The sequence below is a fragment of the Myxine glutinosa genome, chromosome 1 (assembly GCF_964187855.1).
Source record: "Myxine glutinosa chromosome 1, kmMyxGlut1.1, whole genome shotgun sequence".
In the NCBI taxonomy this organism is placed as follows: domain Eukaryota; kingdom Metazoa; phylum Chordata; class Myxini; order Myxiniformes; family Myxinidae; genus Myxine; species Myxine glutinosa.
In genome coordinates this window covers 172,468,746-172,485,245 of record NC_136261.1, presented here as the reverse complement: position 1 = coordinate 172,485,245, position 16,500 = coordinate 172,468,746, and the positions used below count along the sequence as shown (strand labels likewise).

The following is a 16,500-nucleotide window of genomic DNA, read 5'->3' as shown; positions in this document are numbered from 1 at the left end:
GCAAAAGGTGTGCCAAACATCTTGGCCTGGTCACGGAATGCGCTGCTTGCTTTGAATTGCTCTAGAGACGCTCCCTTTCCTATTCCATGGAGGCGAGATGTTGTGTCGCATCCAAGAACTGCATGTATAAAGAGCACGTGCTTGCATATGTCTGGACCAAGTAGTTGTTTTGTAGCTTTGATGTTCCAAATGTGACGCTTCTTTCTGTTCTTTTTTTGGCTCAGGACAAAAGAAGATGTCATGGGATTCCAGACTTGCATGGTAGATGAGGAGGATGAGGAGGTCTGTGTCATCACCAACTAGCTCAGTGTTGGTGGCAGCAGCAGACTGCACGGCCTTCTGCACAATCAGGAGGTCAGCATCCCCTGAAGCATGGTGCGTCTCACAGTTTTTTTTCTGCAGCTCTTCACTCAGCATGAAAATGAATCGCTGCTTATTCTGTTCGTTTGCAAGGAACTGCTCCTTCTTCATTGCAAGAGGCATGTCAGCTGCAAATGTCACAGTTGCGCCAGCATTTCCTTTCGATCGTCTCTGGTGAGTCATGTCCTTTGTGTTGGTGCTCTCATAATCATCGAACACGACAATGGCATTTCCATACCTCTTCATCACATATTCCGTGTACTGGTGACAGATGTCTTTGTATGTTGCTCCGCGAGACCATGGGATGCGTTGAAGAAGTGCCCCTTCATCCATGACATACTGGGTGTCATCATCTGGGATAATTGCAGGAACATCAGATCCGAGGAGATCTCTGATGGCACCAGCAAGGGCTGGCTTGTGTGCTTCTCTGAGAAAAAAAGAGGAATCAAAGAGCACTGGTGGATAGCTGCATAGTTCATGCTTGAAGGCTGACTCTAGTTCATCAGCTTTTTGCGCAACTGTAATTAGTCTCTGGAAGAGAAGCTGTGGGTCAACCTGGACTTGATCACTATCAATCTTGGCGGACGACTTCATGCCGAATGTGACTGCTTGGTCTTTCTTCTTGAAGGTGTACTCAGCTGTTGTTCTTTCATCCATTGACCTTAATATCGATTCCCCAACCGACTGAGCTGAATCGACGTTAACAGTTGGGTGGGCATGGACTCCAGTGGCAATGCTCCGCAGACTTGAGTCATTGCTGAATGGATTTCGCTCTAGTAGATACTCGAGAACTGACAGTGTCCTTCCAGTCATGGGCTTGTCTTGCTGTGGTCGTGTCCTTGTTTTGTTCGCCGGTGTTGTAGTTCACCCCTGTGAGCTCCTGCATTGCCTGGTTTACTTCTGCACAGGCAGGCATCAAAAGCAGCCACAGCAGGCGTTGTTGCTCCGTCATTCCTCGACCACGTGTGAGCCCTCCGCTGGTCTTCAGACTTCTCATCAAGACCTGCTCAATGATCAGGTCGGAAGTAAGACCTGCCCAGAGGCGATCGCTTCGTCGAATCACGTGGAACCCCTCTTCAAAACGTTGCTGGACATCAGGGTGTTGAGCCTTGAGGTCGGACATCTGCTGCAGATACAACCTGGCTGATTTGGTATACAGATTGCGACCCGAGGATGCTAGATAAGGCAGCATGTCTTGGATGGCCTGTAGATGTAATGCCCAGTTTCCAGTACGCTCCGCAGTGATGTATTAGCATAGGATGTCTAGCATGTCTGTGTACTGAAGCCAGAGTGAGCATGAGCATGAGAATGAGCATGACCTCTAATCATCAAAATAAGATCAGAAGCAGATTCCCCACTGCTAAAAAAAAAAACTACATAGATGCATTATTCTTATCTTGTTGTCCCAAAATGACCTTGATGGTGACCTCGTAGAATTTCTGTGACCTTATATCACCAAAATAAGATCAGAATTTGATTCCTCGACCCCAAAAACCCATAAAAAGTGGTATTACTCATGATTGTTTTGCTTTTGATTTTTTAAATAACAATTGTCACGAAGACGGATAGCGGCCATATTGAATTTTGCCGATTTGAGAACTTCCCCCCAAGAGGATCTCTTAAGACTTTTTTGGGGTCAAAGAGGATATATTCAGGGACACAAAACAAGTGAGCGAGTTTTTGTTGCAATTAGTGTAAGGTCTTAAATACAAAATGCCTGTACTACTACCAGCAGGGCTTATATTAGACAACATATGAAGTTCATGCTGTATTGCAGCAGTTGGTGCGAACCTAAGAACAAACCTCCATCTCCCCTTTTTTGCTGAGACTGGCAGGTCGCGCGGCTTCCGTGGCAGCAGAGATCAAACTCTCATGAGAGCAATGCAACAGGACCTCCACTACGTAGATGGGATCATCATCGAGGCTGACAGTCTGGATGAGCAAGACAACGGCTGTTAAAAATCTCAAGAATAGGAAGGCACAAGAATAGAACAGCTATGATCTCCCAGTAGCTATCTGTGGCTACATTTTAAATGTACAAGGGAGAAATCATGTATTCGTATACGATTCGTAATTTTCCATTCCATCAATACATATACACTCCTCACAATAAGTTAGGGATATTGGCAGGTTCTTCGGTGTGGTTGATTTTGTGTATTAATTATGTTGAAAAAAGTTGTTGGTCCTAATTCTATGGTTATTAATGTGTGAAAAAACACAGCATTCTTGATTTCAATACCGTAACCCTAACCCCTATAAAAAAAAATAAACACTCCCACAATATCCGTAACTTATTGTGAGTAGTGTATTATTCATTTTCTATGGCAGTGGAAGGAGAATACTGTGAAGATTTACATTCAATTGGCTGCAAAATAAATATTTTACTAAAACGTTCCACAGCACAATTACATTCCAATCCTAAACAACATCTTTGCAATATTTAGTGCATGGATTTACAGCAATACCTCACTTAGCACTTAGGATGTGTCGCTGGAGAAGAGTGCTAATGGAAAATGTGCTAAAAGGGGCAATACCATTGTTTGTATGGAGATGCGTTCCAAACGGCATTCTTACGCATGAGCGGTATATGAGGGCATCGGTGATAGCGCAACCCTCCCCCCCCCCCAATCCCCCCCACTCCACACCCCAGTGTTTTCACCCTGTGCTTGCAAAGCAAAAAGTGGGATTAAGTGATCGGTGAATGATTAAGTGAATGCACGTACGTATGAATCTGCATTTTTAAAATTCATTTTCTCGGCAACCGTTGGTCCAAGTGACACTAAATATTTTCGATTGACGAAAAAGAATTGCACCTCTACATCTCTGAAACTGCTTCATGGAAAAAATTCAAAGGTGGCTCATTGTAAAGTACTCCCCATGGGGAATAACATGTTAATGATGATGTCATAGGTGCTTTCATTATGACATCATAAATCGACAAGTAGAAACGCTTGTTCCGATCAGTACAACATTTCTTGAGCGTGATCTAGGGATAAATTGGTGGAGAAAAAAAAATAAAGGATTGATGACAATCAGTCATCTGGTTTGGCAGTACCATGACATCACCAAAGGCAGAGGGGAGGTGTAACCAAAAACATGAACACATTTCTGTTTATTGGGCTTCGTCAGCATGATGCCAAACTGAAGCTTGTGAGTAGTGGAAGACCGGCGAAAAAACGAGAATTGAAAGACTAGCACGTTGCTAATCAGGATGCAGTAAAAGCCTACAGCATTCAATATTTTAAAACACTTTACAAATGACTTGTACGGCCCAGAAGTTATTGTCCATTATCAATTTTCCTGCAGCGAGCGAATCACACCTTTCAGATTTTAAAACAAGTGGTACAATGAAACAAAAATATTGATTCAGAATGATCTAAAGTATATCAAACCTTGGCATTATTCTTTTTGTGAAAGTTGATGACAACACCCCAACCAAATTCTTCTTCCCCATTACGGACCTGTCAAGTAACACGGAAAGCAGAGCATGTTAGTTATTAAAGGAGAGAAATTCAGCCCGCCACCACCGTCCCCCCATCCCCCCAAAAAATGTATCCACTTTTTAGAGAAAATACTTAATTTAAACAGCACATCGGATGTATTTTCACGGATTTCAGCTTGCTACCAGAGTGTGAAACCAAGTCAGCACATTGAACCAAACCATTAGCCAAAGTCCAATAAAGTAGAGTGAACATACAGTAGTTATGGGGAATTCATCAGTGGGATAGAAAGTAGCTATATCTCAGCAGGAAAATATTAGAAAGTGGAGAAAATTAGAATTGATAAAAAGAGTGGGTGGGGTGATAGCAGATGGACGTTGTTGGTGGTGGTGGTTCGTATGCAGCCTGTGGCTGCTTGGATGCATCATTTTATGGGGGCATCATGATAAACAATCATCAAGATAAACAGGAGGGGGGTGATATTGCTTCCCTGCCTACAACCGATGTTCACACTGAACTCCTCTGACATCCAGGACCAACTAAAACTCTTCCCTTTGTTCCCTTGTACATCCATTCCACCAACAACATTGTGCATCCATTCCTTCTGCTTCCAGGCACTCCCAACCATCTGTGTCGCCATCAACATCTCTCGGAACAGTGTCATAGGCCTTCTCCAGGTCCACAAATTCCAATGCCATTTCCCATTGCATCTCCAACCTCTTATCCACCAGCTGTCTCAGCATGAACATCCCATCCATCATTCCCCTACTCTTTCTAAACCCCTGCTGCTCTTCTCCGATCTCCATCTCCACACTATTCCTTATTCTCCGGTCCAGACTCCTCTTCAGCACCTTCTTGATATGACGCAGGAGCATAATGCCTCTGTACTTCCCCGGATATTGAACATTCCCCTTCACCTTCCATATCGGCACAATTAACCGTGTCCTCCAATCCTCCGGAATTGAACTCTCTCTCATACATACATTCAACAGCTTCTTCGTCAAACCGATTCCAACTTCTCCCGCTGCAATCATCATCTCTGTACACACCTCATCAATGCCTGGTGCTCTTCCCTTCTTCATCCTTTTCCAATACTGTCTGCATTTTCTCTTCCATGATCTCCACCAACTCAACATAACTTTGTAGCTCAAGCTCGGCGTTACTGCCTTCCCGGGTCAATGGCTCTTTGAATCCTTCCTGCACTTCCAATACTGCCACCACCATCTCAGATAATCCCCAATTCTAAACCATGATCTTTTCTACGATAGTTAACCCAACCTCTCCTCCCCACCCTAAATCCATCCTCCTTCCAAAATTTCCAGTTTCCCTCCTGAGTTTCCATCTGTATCCATCTTGTCCACCACATGCATCCTCTCCTGTCCTCATTTCTCCCCACACTCATTATTTATCCAAGTCTGCCTCTATCTTGGCTTTCAACTCTGCTGTTGGTGTTTCCCCACTCTCTCTCTACTGTTCCTTTTACGCGTCTCTCTACTGTTCATTTTGCACGTTTTGCGTTCTGCTTTTGTCTGTTACGTCCTGATCCATTCTATGTACTTGTTCTTCCACAAATCTCAACTATGTATCACGTGACCACCACCACATGGGGTTACAAAAGGTTATGGATTTTTGTCCAAAAAGTACAAAAATGTGCAAAGTATTTATATTATATTTTTTGTGTATTGATTTTCTGTTGCATTATATCTATCTGCTATATGAGTATATCTGCTGGACTGGACTAGGCTGGACAAAGTGACTGCTCTCCTTTAGACCGAAAGATTATAGCTGTTCATTGAACACCGAGGACACCAACATATGTTTTTACTACATAAGCTGCAGGCGCACAGAGCAACCACACACTAATATAGCAAGCAGTAAGACATTGTGTGTAAGAATGTCGAAGAAAACCAGACTACTCTTGCTACCCATACCAAAAATTGCTGTGAGCAGTCATGAGGATCAAACCCACACCAACCAGGGTATATAAACAAGGCTGAGCCGCTGTACATGATAAGACTTGCCTCCCATGCTGTGATATTACCAAGAACTGAGGCCAAGAGCTGGGCCCGTCAATCACGTTGGGTTGGGGCCAAATACTCAGAAAACACATAACCTTTACAATGTCGCGAGACATTGTTAGTTGGTGCAAAACGTCATGGCAACATTTAAAATGTTGCATGCTTGCCAGAACTCCAGAGTTCTGGGTGTATGCCTTGGAAGATAATAACTACAAAACTATGGCTGTATAGCAGCAATTTTGCTGTATAGCAAGCTGTATACCAAGTGTTGGCCAAAGTGAAACAAACAAATATTGCCTTAAAAACAGTCCTAAGTCAAGTCAAGGAAAGTTGAAAATCTTCGATGGCAAAATAGAAAGTTTCCTATAAAGCCAGTGGGACGACAGAAGGGAACTTGTGGAACCCGAGTACTTGCAGGTTATTGTTTCCTCCTCTCCTCAGTTTATTTTCCAGTTCGTTCATTCCCTTGCTTGCTGTGTCCACCTCTTTCCTCACTGCCTAGCTCAGGACATTGCTTTTTTGCCCTCAAAACCTCACCCTTTCACAAACCTTGACTTTATGCAAAAACCTTTTTCCGTAGATGGAAAGTTTGAAAAATTTGAACAGCTAATATAAATCGCTACTTTAATACGGGTAAAGGTTGAGGTGATGCCATAGGATGAGCCCCAATAGCTGCATTGCATAGTCCTGGTAAACAGACACGCAATAAGATGGATGATGAAAAGGTAAACACCGTTTGTAGAACCAGCCACCGGGATTAACAGCAGCTGGGTTCATGGCGTCTGGCATGCAATCAGCTACATAAACAAAACTGCATTTTGTGAAATCATGATCCTGTCTTGCCGTGCTGCTGTATAGAAGTACCCCCCCCCCCCCCCCCCCCCCCACCCACTTGTACTTGAATTTGCTGTCCTTATATTTACCTGGTTTTTTATTTGCACATGCTTTGTACAACCTATCCCTTACCCTACCCCAACCCCAACCATCTGATCAACTCTCGATGCAACGATGCTAGCTCTCGTTTTTCAAGTCCGTGCCCGTAGAACATCTTACTTTGGTTCATCTGCATGCAGTGGTGGCCTCTAGTGTCCATGGTTGAACAACATGTGGGTCCAATTATACTTTATGCTCTGGTTTAGTCATAGTATTATTCTGCTATTATGTTCAATATAGATTTCCTGCTCCTACAATAGATGGTCTGCACGACAGGAAGTCATGGCACTATCACACAGAGTTAGTGCTAATTATACAATCGAATACAAATCTTCATGAAGGATAAAATTAAATGACGTGCAGCCTGAACAGACATGTTCAATCAAAGCACCTGCCTATTTGTGGTTTAGTTTGCAAGGGAAAAATTTGCCAATGACGAGATTTTTCCCCAATACCTGGTTATTCATCATGCCATTCAAATATTTAATAGGTGTTTAATTCTGCATTAAAACTGGTTATTCTCGTGCCAAATGCTATAAACAGAAGCAGTACTATTTCAAAACAACATAAACTTGTGCAGATTCATAAGATTGTTGCTTGCTGCTATTTTTAGTTATTGTTCGTTAATCCTCCTCTGTATGAAAACAAAAGGTCTGAAGGTGAATATAGGAAAGACGAAGGTGATGGCAAGTGGTAAAGCATATGGTGAGGTGGAAAGAACTGGGAAGTGGCCACGTGCTGTGTGCAGGAAGGGTGTCGGAGTGAACTCCATTCAATGTACAATGTGCGCTGAGTGGGTTCATCAAAAATGTAGTGGTCTGAGGGTCATTAACCAGTGTGGCAGCTACATTCAAATATTCAAATGTAAGGTGTGCACAGAGGGAGCTGCAGATGGAGGAAATGTTGAGTTGGATCTTGGAGACGGCGTGAAGCTGGAAGGTGTGAAAACATTTTGCTACCTAGGAGACATGCTGAATGGAGAAGGTGGATCAGACTCGGCAACGGTTGCAAGAGGGAGATGTGCATGGAAGAAGTTTCGGGAACTCAGTGGCATGCTGATGAGGAGGGGAGTGTCGTTGAAGCTGAAGGGAAAGGTGTATGCTGCATGTGTGAGAAGTGTTATGATTTATGGGAGCGAGACATGGGTAATGAACGTAGAGCAGCAACAAAGGCTGGAAAGGGTGGAAATGCGAATGGTTCGGTGGATGTGTGGAGTATCGTTGAGAGAGAGGAAGACAAATGATGAATTGCGAAAGATGATGGGAATAGAGCCTGTGATTGATGCTGTGAAGAGGAACAGGTTGAGATGGTTTGGTCATGTGTTGAGGAAGGATGAAAGTGACTGGTTGAGAAGAGTGATGGAAATGAATGTAGAAGGAAGTAGAGGACGGGGAAGACCGAGAAAGACTTGGCTAAAGATGGTGGAAGAAGAAATGCGGGCAAGGGGGTTAACAGGGTTGGCGACAGGATTGTACCCGCGCTTTTGGTTAACAAGGAGAGATGCAGAAAATAGGGCAAAATGGAGAAGATTGTCATGGGGACCGCAAGGCTAACCCCCGCTCTAGCAGGGAAAATGGCCTTAAAATGCATGTTGTTGTTGTTGTTCGTTAATCCTCCTCGTGTCATGTAGTGTTTCATCGGCAAGAGGTTACAATCCTGGACAAGTCGCCACTCCGACACGGGATACTCAAGCAAGTGCAGGAATTTGGAATTTCCCCATGGTGTCGGCTATAACTCTCCTATTCTTCAAGGAAGACACCATGGGATATTTAACACCTACCAACCAATGGCAGCAGATGACATCCCGTTTAACGCCCACCCGAAGGATGACATACATATTGAGAATTTCCCTGCATGTGAACCACCAGGATGACAATTTATAGCTTGGCAGATAGATGAACCCAGGCGAGACAGCTCGAGGTGCCTTTCAGTTATTGCTCCATGGTAATTCCTTGCAGAGATCTCTCTACTCCACATCATGAAACATAGTGTGTTCCACCTCAGACTTAACTCCTTGCTCCATGTACTCAGGGTTAAGAATGTTAGATGTAAACAACAACTTATAGCACCCTAACACATGCCTGCAGCTTTTTAGCTCTTCTGACACACCTTTCAGAAACCACAAAAATAGACATTGGGAAGTACATCAGGAATGTAGGTTAAAAAGAGGACAGATAAAGGGGAGAACAAACTCCATGATAGCTTTTCAAGGCAATTTAAAATAATTATTTTAATTAATAAAATTGTTGTTATGCAAGAACATCATTATAAATCATTCAGACATCCCAACACCACCCCCCCCCCCCACCCCAACCCCCTTCTAATCTATTCAAGCTGTTATTAACCCTGCTACCAAAGGTGGGTGGGGGTTATATTTACACTCCGGTCTGTACGTTTCTGTCTGTGAACAGGATACCGCAAAAAGTTATGAACGGATTCGGACAAAACCTGGTGGACAGGTCGGGTGTGTGCCAAGGAAGAAATATTTAGATTTTGGTGAAGATCGGAATCCGAATTTTTTTTTTTTAACAATTCTTCACGATTGAGAGATGGGGCCTTCAACGATATATATAGCATGATATTACAAAAGGTTATGGACGAATTCGGATGAAATAAGGTGGACATGTTGGTGAGGTGTCACGAACAAGCAGATTCGATTTTTGCTTCAGATCCAGATCCAGATCCGGCATACAGGTGGGATACAAATCACACAGTTCAGCCTGGCAGAGGTATGCGCTCTACCAAGTGCTGTTCTAGAATATACACTGTATGCATGTACAATGCATTCAGAAAGTATTCAGACCCCTTCACTTTTTTCACATTTTGTTATGTTGCAGCCTTATGCTGAAATCGTTTAAATTCATTTTTTCCTTCATCAATCTACACTCAATACCCCATAGTGACGAAGAGAAAACAGGATTTTAGAAAGATTTGCAAATTTATAAAATAGAAAAAACGGAAAGATCACATTTACATAAGTATTCAGACCCGTTGCTATGACACTTGAAATTTAGCTCAAGTGCGTCCCATTTTTCTTGATCATCTTTGAGATGTTTCTACACCTTGATTTGAGTCCACCTGTGATAAATTCAATTGATTGCACATGATTTGGAAAGGAACACACCTGTCTATATAAGGTCTCACAGCTGACTGCACATCAGAGCAAAAACCAAGCCATGAGGTCGAAGGAACTGCCTGCAGAGCTCAGAGACAGGATTGTGTCGAGGCACAGATTTGGGGAAGCCGACAAAAACATTTCTGCTGCATTGAGGGTTCCCAAAAGCACAGTGGCCTCCATAATTCTTAAATGGAAGAAGTTTGGAACAACAAGGACTCTTCGAAGAGCAGGCCGCCCGGCCAAACTGAGCAATCGGGGGAGAAGGGCCTTGGTAAAAGAGGTGACCAAGAACCCGATGGTCACTCTGGCTGAGATCCACAGATCCTGTGTGGAGATGGGAGAAACTTCCAGAAGGACAGCCATCACTGCAACACTCCACCGATCTGGGCTTTATGGCAGAGTGGCCAGACGGAAGCCTCTCCTCAGTGAAAGACTCAGTGACCTCAGTGATTGCCCCTTTGGCAGAAACAACCTCAAGTAGGCGTTTCTTATAACTATCTGCCAGTCTCTGACATCGACTGGGAGAAATTTTTGCCCACTCCTCCATGCAGAATTCTTTCAGCTGTGCGATGTTTGAGGGGTTTCTTGCATGCACAGCTCGTTTCAAATCCCCCCACAACATCTCGATGGGATTTAGATCCGGGCTTTGACTTGGCCATTCCAGTGGATTGTGGATTCCAATTCCAGTGGATTCCAATTCCAGTTGGAGGATTTACTGGTATGTGTAGGGTCATTGTCATGTTGCAAGGTCCAACTTCGGTTGAGCTTCAACTTTCCGACAGATGGCCTCACATTATCCTCAAGCACCCTCTGGTACAATGAAGAATTCATAGTAGATTCTATGATGGTGAGCTGCACAGGCCCTGATGCAGCAAAGCTGCCCCAAACCATAATATTTCCACCACCATGCTTTACAGTTGGTATCAGGTTCTTGTGGTCAAATGCTGTCTTCGGTTTTCGCTAAACATGTCTTCTGGTACTGTGGCCAAATAGCTCTACCTTTGACTCATCTGTCCAGAGCACCTTGTTCCAGAAGTGCTGGTCTTTCCCTAGGTATTCATTGGTAAACTTTAGTCTTGCCCTGATGTTCTTTCTGGACAGCAAAGGTTTCCTCCTGGCACACCTCCCATGTCGATCAAATTTGTGCAGCCTCTTTCTAATGGTAGACTCGTGTACTTTGACATCAACAGTGGCAAGAGCTACCTGTAGGTCCCGTGATGACATTCTGGGGTTCTTAGACTTCTTTCAGCATCTTGCGGTCTGCTCTCGGGCTGAACTTGCTGGGGCGGCCTGGCCTGAACAAGTTGGCAGTTGTTTGGAATCTTCTCCACTTGCAGATGATCTTCCGGACAGTCGAATGATTGATTTCAAATTGTTTGCAGATCTTTTTAAATCCCTTCCCAGACTCGTAGGCATCTATAACGTTCTTTCTGAAGGCCTCAGAGAACTCTTTTGATCAAGGCATGGTGACACCGCACACTTCAACAACAAAGAGCAAACCAAACTAAATGTCTGAGGTTTGAATAAGACAGGTTCCTCCAAGATCCTCTCTAACGATGTTCTAATCATTTGCACCTGAGCTGGTGTTCCTGATTCTAATTTTAGGTATTTGAAGTGATGATAAATGTAGGGGTGTACTTACTTTTTCCACATGCGAAATTTGCATTCATGTTTATTTAAATTATACAATGGACTACAAAATGTAAATGTTTCATGATATTTGTTATATCACCTTTATTTATCAATATTGTTGAAATGAAGATCAAATAGCTGTATGTTGAAATATGTTGAAAAAGTCAAAACTTTACATGGGGTGTACTTATTTTTTCACGTGACTGAACGCACGCACGCACACGCACTGTATACGTATACACATTTTGTTCACATTTTGGTGTTACAGCCTGAATTTAAAATGGATAAAATATCGTTTTACACAAGTATTCAATTCCGAGTCAATACTTCATCGAAACGCCTTTGGCAGGGATTGCAGCTTCGAGTCTTCCAAAATTGAAAATTGGCTCTGAAAATTGGTTCTTGTCACCTAACCAACACGTCCACCTTGTTTTGCCTGAATATGTGTATCGGCTTTGCACATCTGGATTTGGGGAGTTTCTCCCATTCTTCCTTGCAGAATTGCTTAAGCTCTGTCAAGTTGACAAGGGAACGTCGGCGAACAGCAATCTTCAAATCTTTCCACAGATTCTCAACGGGATTGAAGTCTGGGCTTTGGCTGGACCACTCAAGGACTTTCACATTCTTATTCTGAAGGCATTCCAGTGTTGCATTGGCTGTATGCTTGGGGTCAATGTCCTGTTGGAACGTAAATCTTCGCTGCAGTGTAAGGTCTTTTGCACTCTGAAGCAGGTTCTCCTCAAGGATTTGCCTGCATTTGGCTCCATTCATTGTTCCCTCTATCCTGACAAGTCACCCAGTCCCTGCCACTGAAAAGCATCCCCATAGCATGATGCTGCCACCACCATGCTTGGGAAGGTGTTAGTTGGGTGATGAGCTGTGCTCGGTTTCCGCCAGACGTAGTGCTTTGTGTTCAGGCCAAAGAGTTAAATTTTCATCTCATCAGACCACATTGCCTCATACTCTGACAATTCTGAGTACAACAACACGCATTTTAAGGCCACTTTCCCAGCTAGAGCGGAGGTTAGCCTTGCAGGCCCCATGACAATCTTCTCCATTATGCCCTTTTATCTGCATCTCCCCTTGTTAACCCCCTTGCCCGCATTTCTTCTTCCACCACCTTTAGCTAAGTCTTTCTCGGTCTTCCACGTCCTCTACTTCCTTCGACATTCATTTCCATCACTGTTCTCAACCAGTCACTTTCATCCTTCCTCAACACATGACCAAACCATCTCAATCTGTTTCTCTTCACAGCATCCATAACAGGCTCTATACCCATAATCTTTCGCAATTCATCATTTGTCTTCCCCTCTCTCAACGATACTCCACAAATCCACCGAACCATTCACATTTCCACCCTTTCCAGCCTTTGTTGCTGCTCTACGTTCATTACCCATGTCTCACTCCCATAAATCATAACACTTCTCACACATGCAGCATACACCTTTCCCTTCAGCTTCAACGACACTCCCCTCGTCGTCAGCACGCCACTCAGTTCCCGAAACGTCTTCCATGCACATCTCACTCTAGCAACCGTTGCCGAGTCTGATCCACCTTCTCCATTCAACATGTCTCCTAGGTAGCAAAATGTTTTCACACCTTCCAGCTTCACGCCGTCTCCAAGATCCAACTCAACATTTCCTCCATCTGCAGCTCCCTCTGTGCACACCTTGCACTTGAATGTAGCTGCAATACTGGTTAATGACCCTCTCAGACCAATACATTTTTGATGAACCCACTCTGCGCACATTGTACATTGCATGGAGTTCACTCCGCCACCCTTCCTGCACACAGCCACGACCCAGTTCTTTCCACCTCACCACATGCTTTACCACTTGCCATCACCTTCGTTTTTCCAATATTCACCTTCAGACCTTTTGTCTCCATACATTCCTTCCACTTGTTCATCTTCTCCTTCAGTCCATCCATACTTTCCACAATAAACACCAGATCATCTGCATACAACAACTCCCACGGTAAACCCTCCTTTACAATCCGAGCCAGCACCTCTACCACAGCTACAAATAGTAGTGGCTACATCTCAGCTCCCATCTTCACCTCAAACTCACCACTGCTCCCGTCCTTCGTCCTTACAGCTGTGCGCACTTTCTCGTACATTGCCATCACTCCACTGGATCAACCATTCCTCCACTCCTAACTTCCTCAATGCCCATGTCACTACTTCACGTGGAACCCAATCGAATGCTTTCTCCAGATCAACAAACCCAAGAAACAACTTCTTCCTCTTCTCCATGTACTTCTCCTGCAAATGCCTTACAATAAAAGTCGCGTCTGTCGTTCCTCTTCCTGGCATAAATCCAAACTGCATTTCGTCGATCTTCACTTTCTTCCTTATCCTCCTCTCCAACACCCTTTCCAATACCTTCATTCCATGCTCCAATTGCTCCAATAGCTTTATTGCTCTATACGAGCCACAGTCCAGAGGGTCACCTTTCCCCTTGCATAGAGGGACGACCCCAATCCACTGGAATGCGGCCTTCTTTCACCACCAGATTACAGATCTCTGTCATTCTCTTCACACCCCAACTTCCCGCTGCCTTCAACATATCTCCCACAACTCCCATCGGCCCTCCCGCTTTTCTACTCTTCATTGCTTTTATCGCTTCCTCAACTTCCTTCTCAGTTATCTTCTCTGCCGGTCCGAAAACTGGGTTAGTCTCTATGTTGCCATCCCATTCAATCTCTGCATTCAACAGCATTTCCATATATCTCCTCCATCTTCCTTTAATTATATCTGGGTCCACAACGATTTGTACCACTTCATCCTTCAAGCAACTCACCCCCATCACATCACACCTCTCTTTCGCTATCTGCTTTGCAATCCTGAATACCGCTCTCTGACCCTCTTCCGAATCAAAGCATTCTCCGAACATTTTCCTTCATGCCTCCTGCGCCTTTGCTACCTCTTTCTTTGCAGCCTTCTTGGCTGCCTTATAACTTTCATGCTCTGCCTTTTCTGCCCCCGTAACCTTCGCCTTCTGCCACTCCTTGAACTTCTTCCTCTTCTCGTCAATCCTCTTTCCAACTTCATCATCCCACCACCATGTCTCCGAGTGCCTCGGTGGTCCTTTTGTCCATCCACATACCTCACCAACGGCTCCCAACAGACTATCTTTCATTTAAATCCAACCACTTTCAAGCTCAACCACATCATCCTCTACCATACTCAGCCACTCTTTTAATGCCTCCCTCACCCTCCTGAGTATTACTCTGAGTATATACTCCAAATATTTTGCCTCATACTCTGAGTCTTTCACATGCCTTTATGCAAACTCCAGGCATGCTGTCATGTGACTTTTTCTCAGGAGTGGCTTCCGTCTGGCCACTCTACCATAAAGCCTAGATTTGTGAAGTGCTGCAGAGACTGTTGTCCTTCCGGCAGGTTCTCCCATCTCAGCCAAAGAACTCTGTAGTTCTATCAGAGTCGTCATTGGGTTCCTGGTCACCTCCCTCACCAAAGTCCTTCTTGCCCGGTTGCTCAGTTTGGTTGGACGTCCAGCTCTAAGAGTCTGGGTAGTTCCATATTCTTTCCATTTCCTAATGACGGAGCTCACTGTTCTCTTTGGAGCTTTAAACACTCTAGAAATTGTTTTATACCCTTCCCTAGATATATGCCTCCTCACAATTCTATCTCTGAGTTATACAGACAGTTCCTTGAACTGTCTTTTACAGACACTTATACAGACAGTTCCAGGTCGAGTTTCTGGCCTGACATGCACTGTCCAACTCTGGGATCCAAAATAGAAAGGTGTGTTTCTTTCTAAATCATGTCCAATCAAATTGAACTGGCCACAGGTAGACTCCTATCAAGTTGGAAAGACATTTAAAGGATGATCAAAAGAAATTGGATGCAACAGAACTCAATTATTTTTGTAAAATTTTCTAAAATAAACATTTCCATTTGACATTATGAGGTACTTATTATGTGTATATCAGTGCCAAAAATTTTAAATTCAATCTATTTTTAATTTGGGCTCTAACAACAAAATGTGAAAAAGTCAAAGAGTGTGAATACTTTCTGAAGGCACTGTATTCACAGGGTTCACAGCAAAATTCAAAAAAATTCCCTTCAAATTATACCGTGATTAATGATTTTCAATGGTTTTCAGGAAAAAAATTTGTTTGGGTTCCCCTTTAACCCAAACCTTTGGTTAACTGTTGTTCTTGCCATCTACCCACATCATCCACCATGTTTCGTCCAAATCCGTCCACCACTTTTTTGAAATATCATGCTATATATCGTTTATGGGCCTATTTTTCAATGGTGAAGAATCACTTCAAACAATTTTCGTATCCAAATCTGGATCTTCACCAAAATTTAATGAATTTGTCCTTGTCACACGCACAACCTGTCCACCAAATTTTGTGCTAATCAGTCCATAACTTTGAGATATCCTGCTTACAGACAAACAGACAGACACAGACAATCCACAACCTCCAACCACCTATGGTAGTGGAGGTAACTAGAAAGCATCTTCAAATTAGAGTCCCTGTATATAGAGAGTTGTGTCAACTCAAATTTGGACGCCATTTTGTGTCTAAGTGTGTCGGATTAGATATACATGTACATTCGCGATATGGGGTGATATATTCTAAACCTGCTAAAAAAAAATTTACTACACATATTTAGTCTTATTATTACATACAGGTGATATTTGTTTTGTCAAAAACTCAGCTATTGCCGTGAAAAAGAGCTGTGTGGTGATATTAAAAGTGGTATGGCAATGCATATTACAAGCCAACACTGCATATAAGAGCTAACATTATAAGTAAGACAAACCAATGCTGTCGTTCTCTGAATTTTAATAACTTTTAGAAAGGAGTGTGGGCATATCCAATATTTTTTAAAGGGTGCCGAGAGCAATTCCGGTGTAGGACTTCCAGCCGACATATAGTCTAACACACTTAAAACAAATTCTGTACGTGGTATTGCCATATTTCTATAGTGTACAACTTTAGTTTTATCGACATTTATATT

General features: G+C 43.4%; 1 protein-coding gene across 1 annotated transcript in view; it reads right to left on the bottom strand.

Moving 5' to 3' along the window:
* The window catches only part of MTREX (Mtr4 exosome RNA helicase), a gene marked incomplete at its 3' end in the record, with an annotated part of 118,740 nt that overhangs the window by 41,952 nt on the left and 60,288 nt on the right, over positions 1–16,500 (bottom strand). Inside the window, 2 exon segments of the mRNA XM_068122445.2 lie at positions 2,164–2,292; positions 3,753–3,821. Of these exon segments, the coding sequence (XP_067978546.1) occupies positions 2,164–2,292; positions 3,753–3,821 (198 nt within the window).